At 64.9% G+C, this 7,564-nt stretch overlaps 1 protein-coding gene across 2 annotated transcripts in view; it reads left to right on the top strand.

Annotated features, from left to right (window-relative positions):
• BSG (basigin (Ok blood group)) overlaps positions 1-5,962 on the top strand; it is a 15,639-nt gene extending 9,677 nt beyond the window's left edge. Inside the window, exons 2-9 of one of the 2 annotated variants that reach the window (XM_017520137.1) lie at positions 2,584-2,740; positions 3,347-3,429; positions 3,542-3,678; positions 3,770-4,046; positions 4,311-4,325; positions 4,771-4,795; positions 4,982-5,050; positions 5,203-5,962. In XM_017520137.1, coding sequence (XP_017375626.1) covers positions 2,584-2,740; positions 3,347-3,429; positions 3,542-3,678; positions 3,770-4,046; positions 4,311-4,325; positions 4,771-4,795; positions 4,982-5,045 — 758 coding nt within the window. In that variant the 3' untranslated portion in view covers positions 5,046-5,050; positions 5,203-5,962. The remainder of the gene's footprint in view (positions 1-2,583; positions 2,741-3,346; positions 3,430-3,541; positions 3,679-3,769; positions 4,047-4,310; positions 4,326-4,770; positions 4,796-4,981; positions 5,051-5,202) is intronic. The other variant, XM_017520138.1, reaches the window with a different exon arrangement.
• Positions 5,963-7,564: the final 1,602 nt, after the last annotated feature.

Raw genomic sequence — 7,564 nt, 5'->3', positions numbered from 1 at the left:
GGAGAGGAGGTGAGGGGCCACCGTGGGGCCCTGACTCGCCTTGCTGGGCTCTCCATGTCGCTGCTGTTTGCAGTCTGGGAAATGTGGGTTACCAGGTGGGGACCCTTTGTGACAGTGGCACTGCCAAATGTTTTCCCCTCAGGAGGTCAGACGTGAATATCCCCTGTCCCTGGGGCCTTGGGGCCCGTGACACGTGCGCTGCTATGCAGCCTCGGAGCCGTGAGCGTGCGTGTGCGCCTGCGTGCCGTGTGTCTGCGGACGTGTGTCCCTGCATGCGTGTGTTGTAGCCGTGCCTGGGAGCCTGACCTCAGAGGGTGTTCCGGGAGGGCGGCACAGTACTGGCGGGAGTCACAGGTGGGTGTGGTGCGCCCATTCCCCGTGCGTCCTCTGGATGTTCTAAGAGGGGCTGCACAGTCCTGGCAGGAGGTGGCGCAGGTGGGCGAGGCATGTTTACCCTGGGTGTTCTGGGGAAGGGCTGCACAGCCCCCATGCCCGCTCCCCGTGCTTCCCCTGGGCGGGGCAGTTTCTGGCAGGCGGGTACCAGGCACAGTGGGAGCCTCCGTGTGGATTCTCCTGTGCTCCTTTCAGCTCTGGGGCCTGCCCTTCTGTTTTGAAGGAAGGAGTGGCGGGGGCCAGAGGTAACGGCCCCTGAGGCCCTGCTGGCTCCGTCTTACCTAATCCTCTTCTCTGGGTGGCTGCCCTGAGATTGCTGAGGACACCCGCAAGCCGTCCTCACAGAGCCCGAGTGGGGCCTCCTGGACAGAGCCCGCCTGCCCCTGTGGGCTTTGGGATTTGGTTTCCTCAGCAGCTCACCGGATATCTCGGGTCGGGGTATCGGGCAGGACGCTGCCCTGGAGACCTGCAGTCTGGAAGTTGGGACAGCCATGCCCACGGTCCTCTGAAGGAGCGGCCCTTCAGGCTTAAACTCCTGGCTGTTCTGCCCAGTTTCATGGGTTTTGTGTTTTAAGCTACGTGTGGTTCCTCATTTGTGGCATCAGAAGCCAGTGTGGCTGCTGGGAGGGTGGGAGTCGGGGGGACATCCACGGTGGCTCCCACGGTCTTTCTCATGTGCTGCCCTTTGGCAGCCCAACACTGTCACTCTCCCACAAGCTGAAAGGAAGCAGCTTCCCCCCAGCCCTGGCCGGGTGTCCTGTGGGCGAGGCCTTCCCCAGGGCTCACTAACGAGGCCCCACGCCCGCTCTCCCCGCAGCTGGCTTTGTGCGGGCGCCACTGTCCCAGCAGAGGCGGGTGGGGGGCCGTGTGGAGCTGCACTGTGAGGCTGTGGGCAGCCCAGTGCCGGAGATCCAGTGGTGGTTCGAGGGGCACGGGCCCAACGACACCTGCTCCCAGCTCTGGGATGGCGCCCGGCTGGACCGCGTCCACATCCACGCCACCTACCGCCAGCACGCAGCCAGCTCCATCTCCGTCGACACGCTCGCAGAGGAGGATTCGGGCACCTACGAGTGCCGGGCCAGCAACGACCCGGACCGCAACCACCTGACGCGGGCGCCCAGGGTCAAGTGGGTCCGCGCCCAGGCGGTGGTGCTAGTGCTGGAACGTGAGTGGCGGGCGCCTCCCTCCCCGCCTCCCTCGGTTCCCTCCTGTGCCGCTCGCCCCCGGCTCCTGCTGGTAGAACCCAGACGCCTCCTGCCCCTCTCTGCCCTGCTGGGCCCACCGCTGGGACAGAGGGGCCCGGACCTGAAGGGGTGGGCTCGCCCTTGACTGCCAGTCCTGGGCAGCCTGGCTCGGGGCGGGCAGAGCTCTGCCCTCCAGCAGGTGGGTCCTTGTCCTCCCTCCACCCTGTGCTGTCTGTGCCGCCGTCCCTCTCTGCTCCCCCGGGCACCTGCCTGGCTCCTTCCCTGAGCCTCCGTCCACACTGCCAACCTGAGGGGCCCTCCAGCCTCGGTCCAGGCTTGCTGCCCTCAGAACCTTCTGTGTCCTGCTCAGCGTCTCGTCTTAAGGGATTTTCACATTCAGTTCCTAACCGGAACATTGTAAATTAACCAAGAGATTTGCTCGGTGGGGATTGGCAGGAGAACCGGGGTGCTCCCAGCGCTGCTGCAGTGCCGTCAGCCTGGAATCAGGGGTGTGGATGGGGTCACCTGGGTCCCTCCTAGGAAGGGGCCTGGGAGCCCCATCCAGGGGGCAGGTCTCCACCAGCTCTGAGGGGCCATCGAAGGAGGCAGCCTTGGCCAGGGGGCGATGTAGCTGTTTTTTCGGACAGGAATTTCCAGTTTGTGCCAGGGCTGCTCAAGAGCTCTGTGCCCTGGTCCCTGCTCAGGGACAGGGCGGGTGCCTTGTCTGTCCCTACACCTGATGCCCAGCCTCCTGTGTCTCTGGACAGGAGCCTCACCAGGTGGGGCCGCTGGGTTACCAGCGCCTTAGCCCAGGGCCCATCAGCTGCCAGCAAAAGCACCTTCCGGAGGTGCAGCCAGACATTCCCCTTGGGGTGTCAGGGCCACGGTGTAGTTTCAGAGCCGAAAACAAGTCGTTGAGGGAGGAGCTGCGTGTTCCTGGTGTCAGGCAGGCAGCGCGGGCTGTGCTCCCCCGCTCTGTGCTGACTGTGTCTCCCGGGCCTCGCAGCTGGGGCAGTCTTCACTTCCGTAGGAAACATCGGCTCCAAGACGCTCCTCACCTGCTCCTTGAATGACAGCACCACAGAGGTCACCGGGCACCGCTGGCTGAAAGGGGATGTGGTGCTGCAGGAGGATTCGCAGCCCGGACAGAAGATGAACTTGGAGTGAGTGCCGGACCCCGTGATGCCGCTGCGTGGCCTTCTCACAGCTCTCTTGCTGCCAGCGGCCTCTGTGGGCCATGAGAACAGGCTTGATCCAGGCGGAAGTTAGGGATCTGCTCAGACCCCCCCAGAGAGAAGCCCAGGGAGGGTCCTGAGGGGCACTCCTGGGAGCTAGGCTGTTGCTCCCTCGCCAGGTCCCTGGCGCGTGTACAACTCCTGGGCGCGTGCTTCTGACACGAGAAAGCGCCACCCTGGGCCCTGCCCTGTGCGTACCCCAGACGCCAGCCACCGTGGCCGGAGCCTCATCATAACTGGGCTGGGGCGGCCCTGGGAGCACAGAGCCTTTTGTTTTTCGGCTCGCTGGGAAGATGGTCACAGGGTGTGGGGTGCAGAGTAGGGACCAGAGGTGTGGGTGCATCGGTCCAGGGGTGGGGCTGTCTGTTGGTTTTCACACCGCTTCCCGTGGGGTCTTGCCAGCCTGGCTCTCCCTGGGCCTGTGGGCGACCAGGGCTTGTGCTGAGGTTCAGACTTGCTTTTTCACTGGACCCTGGGTCCTGGGAGGCGTCCTGCAGAGCCGGTGCGTGGCTCACCCGCCTGCTGTGCTTGCAGGGTGGACCCCGATGACCGCTGGGGAGAGTACTCCTGCGTCTTCCTCCCTGAGCCCACGGGCAGGGCCAGCATCCCACTCCGAGGTGAGTCTGAGGCCAGGGCTGCTGGGCACGGCCGACTGTCCACCGCCCGGGGAAGCTGGAGGGGAACGGCCTCTCCTGTGGGTTCCAGGCTCCTCTCTCACCCTCCTGTCAGGGCCCCCCCGAGTGAAGGCTGTGAAGTCGTCAGAACACATCAACGAGGGCGAGACGGCCGTGCTGGTCTGTGAGTCCAAGTCTGCGCCTCCCGTCACCGACTGGGTGTGGTACAGGATCACTGACGCCGGGGACCAGGTGAGGGGCTGAGGGGCCGGCGCTGGGGGACCAGGTGAGGGGCCGGCGCTGGGGGACCAGGTCTCAGCCTCTCTGTCCTCGATCCCCTCAGGTCATCATGAACGGCTCGCAGAGCAGGTTCTTCGTGAACTCCTCGCAGGGCCGGTCCGAGCTGCACATCAAGAACCTGGACATGGAGGCCGACCCCGGCAAGTACGCCTGCAACGGCACCAGCTCCGAGGGCACCGACCAAGCCGTCATCACGCTGCGCGTGCGCAGCCACCTGGCCGCCCTCTGGCCCTTCCTGGGCATCGTGGCTGAGGTGCTGGTGCTGGTCACCGTCATCTTCATCTACGAGAAGCGCCGGAAGCCCGACGATGTCCTGGATGGTGAGCCTGAGCCCCCTGCCCACACATCCTGCCCTTGGGGCCACTCCTGGTCAGTCCCTGGAGCTCCACTGCTGACCCAGAGCTTGGGACCAAGGAGCCCCAGGCAGGGAGTTCCTGGGACCCTGAAGGAAAGTGTGGGGTGGAGGGTCCGTCCCGGGGCGGCTGCGGCTCAGCGGGCAGCGGGCTTGGACCCGGGAGGAGGGAGAGGCGGCAGCTCTGCTCCGCAGCCTCACCCGGCCCTTCTCTCCCTCACTTGGCTGCAAGTTGGCGTCCTCCATGGTAAGCTGGCCCTTGCTGCTCCGCTGGACCTCCAGGCAGCTGCCAAGAGCCCACGGCTGTGGCACCAGGGAGCCCTGGCCTCTGCATGATGGGGCTTGGGAACCCGAGGTCAGCCCTGGGTTCCGGCAGCCCCTGCCTGCTGCCCCGCGCAGCTGTTGTGCCTCTCGGGCTGCATGTGCTGGGGCAAGGCCTGTGTGGGGCCTGTGGCCGGGACTCCTGGAAAGCGCTGCAGGGTAGGGGTGAGGCCCCCGCGAGGGGCTGGGACAGCTCTCTGTGGGGAGGGGCTCAGAAGACCCAGAAGATACGCTTGGCCGAGGCTGATGAGCTGCCCGGAGCCACCCCTGGGGACACCGAGGGCGGGGCCCGCAGCACAGCTGCCCGAGTGGGGCCAGCGCTGACAGGCTGTCCCCTTGTCTTCTTTTTCATGGTGGCCGTCCCTCTTCAGATGACGACGCAGGCTCCGCACCCCTGTAAGTCCTGGCTGTGGGGCTCGGGGGTCCTAAAGAGCCGCTGCCTGCTGCCCCAGGCCTTTAAAACACAAAGGCAGACCCCCCAGGCTTCCGTGCTCAGGGGTCCAGGGGGCTGGGGTGGGCAGGGGTGACTTTCAGGGGGTGACTTGTGGGGGACACCCTCTCACCCGGCCCCTCGTGCCCCAGGAAAGGCAGCGGGAAGCCCCTGAACGACAAAGGCAAGAACATCCGCCAGAGGAACAACTCCTGAGCCAGGTGCAGTGTGCGGGGCGGGGCGGTGGGCGGGGCCAGGGCGGTGGGCAGGAGCTCCTCCCGTAGACAGCGCGTTTGGGGTAGCGGTGGGCTCCTGGGTCCCGCCTGTGGGTCGCTGGGAGGGTCCACTGTGAGCGCCCCTTCCCTGCCCCCAGGTGGCCCGAGGACACTCCCTGCTCCCATGTCTGCTGCAACTGGAGCCCACTCCCAGTGCTTGCAAGATTCCAAGTTCTCGCCTCTTAAACGAAAACCCACCTTGTAGATTCCCACCGTACGCTTCCTTCTTTTTTTTTTCTTTTTGTCCCTTGAAAAGTAGGGTTTTGTACATTCAGGACTTTGCTCTTAGGTTTTCCTCTTTAGCTGTTTCACGAGAGCCCACGGAGTTGCTGAGCTCCCGTCTGTGGCTCTTTGAGCTTCTGGGTCTGAGTCGTGGCGGGGTGGGGAGGCACCGCTTTCCCCACTGGCTCGAGTCAGTGCCAAGTCCTTGCCCTTCGCGGGGGGTCACAGGTCACCTGAGGGCCCGCGTCCTGCCTGCCTGAAGCCAGTGCTGTCTGGTCGCACCTTGCGCTTTGATGTTTCATTTCCTGAAGGCCCCAGGTCTGTGTGTGACTCAGCCTCAGGGACGACTCTGATCTCTTGGCCACAGGGGACTTGCCTGTCCACACTGACGGCGACCCCGTCCTGGCCTCAGGTGACCCCCAACCCCTCTGTGTCTGTGCGTCCCAGGGCTGGCTGTCTGGGCAGCCCTGGAGGGGGTTTGCCGGGGAGCTGGTGTCGTAGCCAGGACTCTAGAACCGCAGAAGCCCCTCCCCAGCCTGCCCCTTGGAGGGCGGCCGGCTCGTCACAGCGCCAAGAGTCACGTGGGAACCCAACTCCCACCAACCACCACAATAAAGATGCCCCACCTTCACCCTCTCCTGGCTCCTGTCTGTGCCTCTTGGGGTTGGGTCGCCCCTGCGCTCTGGTGGCCACAGCAGGGGCCCGTCTAGTGCTGGGATTTTGCAGCGAGAACGGGTCTGCTGAGATCCCACTGGGGGCTGGGGTGCTGGGGGCACTGGCTGGACAGGGCCTGAGGCCGTCAGCAGACTTGGAAGGCGGCTGGGACTTCCCCAGTGCCTGAGAGTCTCGCAGAGCGTGGGCGCTGACCAGAACCTTCCCCGAGCCTGTTTTTCTTCTCCGATGGAGGCTGAGGTTTTCTGTTGCCTGCCCTGCCCCAAAGCTGCCCGTACCCATCCTCCTGGCAGGCTGCTCCAGCAGGGTCCAGGGGTGGTCCTGGTGAGCAGGTATGTGAAGCTGGGCCTGAGGCTGAGCCGCCTGGCACCTACCCCCAGCACACAGAACAGACATGGTTGCTGGGCTGGGGGGACCAGGAGCATGGAGCGGGGAGGTCACCAAGGCACAGGGCCAGTGAGCGGGTCTGGAGGGAGGTTGGCAGATGCTGTCAGTCTGCAGCGCTGGGCCTAACTCTGGTCTGAGCGGGAGTCTCGGGGTAGAGGTCGGCAGAAGACGCTGGGGGTTCCCAGAGAAGCCGGGGGTCGGGACGGGAAGGCAGTGTGTTTCAGTGTCGGGGAAATCTGGCGTTTTAATGTCACAGAGGCCAAGAAACATGGCCCACAGCCTCAGGCTTTCCACTGCTCTGCCAAGGGTGGCAACCCCTCCCAGCGCGGATCCTGCGTGCTGGACCGGCTCCTGGAGGCGAGCAGGGGATGTGCAGGGCCGCACCCAGTCACGCTCTGGGGAGCCGCACAGCCTTGGAGGAGCGGAGGCCAGCACGGGGTCCCTGGCTGGCTTCTGCAGCCAGGCCCTCGCCGCCTGCTGCCACCAGGCGGTGCCATATGCCCACGCTGAGTGAGGCCCGCAGGTCATGGAGCCCCTCTGCCCGGGCAGGGACCTGGAGTCAGCACCACCCACTGAACGTGTGCTCAGTGACCCGGGGATAGGGATGCTCACTCTGTGTTCATTCATTAGGCACCGGTAGTATACCTGGGTCGAGGTTGTGCATGGACAACAGGCAGAAGGGTCCAGTGGGGTGGAGACGGTGCCAACAGAACGACAGGGAAGTCGCATTGGGTGGGCATCACCGGGCATGTGGCCCAGATGGGTCCCCGGCTCGGTATCCCCCCACCTCCCTGCCAGGCTCCATCCTCCCCAAGGGTCCCAGGCTCTGCCCGTCTTCCTGCTGCACCCCCGGCCCCAGGCGTGGGCCCACGGTACCTGTGGATGCCTCGTGTTCTGTACCGGATGGAGGGTGCGGGAGTTACAGGTCAGGGCAGCCTTGGGAGACAGTGGGCTTCCCGGGGTGCCAACCAGCAGGTGGGCCTGGGCCCCTGCGGGTTCATCCCCCTGAGAAAGCAGCCACTCACACCCAGGTGTTTCACCTTTGCTCTTTGCACACAAAACTATAAAAAGCACAACCACTCAGCTTGTAGCTGCCACACCAGCTCTCGGCTCTAAGTGTTCTTGTTCATACAAGCGTTTAGTGAGCGCCCGTGGCGTGCAGCCCCGTGCCCGGTGACG

Source organism: Cebus imitator, unplaced genomic scaffold (genome assembly GCF_001604975.1).
Source record: "Cebus imitator isolate Cc_AM_T3 unplaced genomic scaffold, Cebus_imitator-1.0 Scaffold805, whole genome shotgun sequence".
NCBI classification, from domain to species: domain Eukaryota; kingdom Metazoa; phylum Chordata; class Mammalia; order Primates; family Cebidae; genus Cebus; species Cebus imitator.
This window is presented reverse-complemented; position numbering and strand designations above follow the sequence as displayed.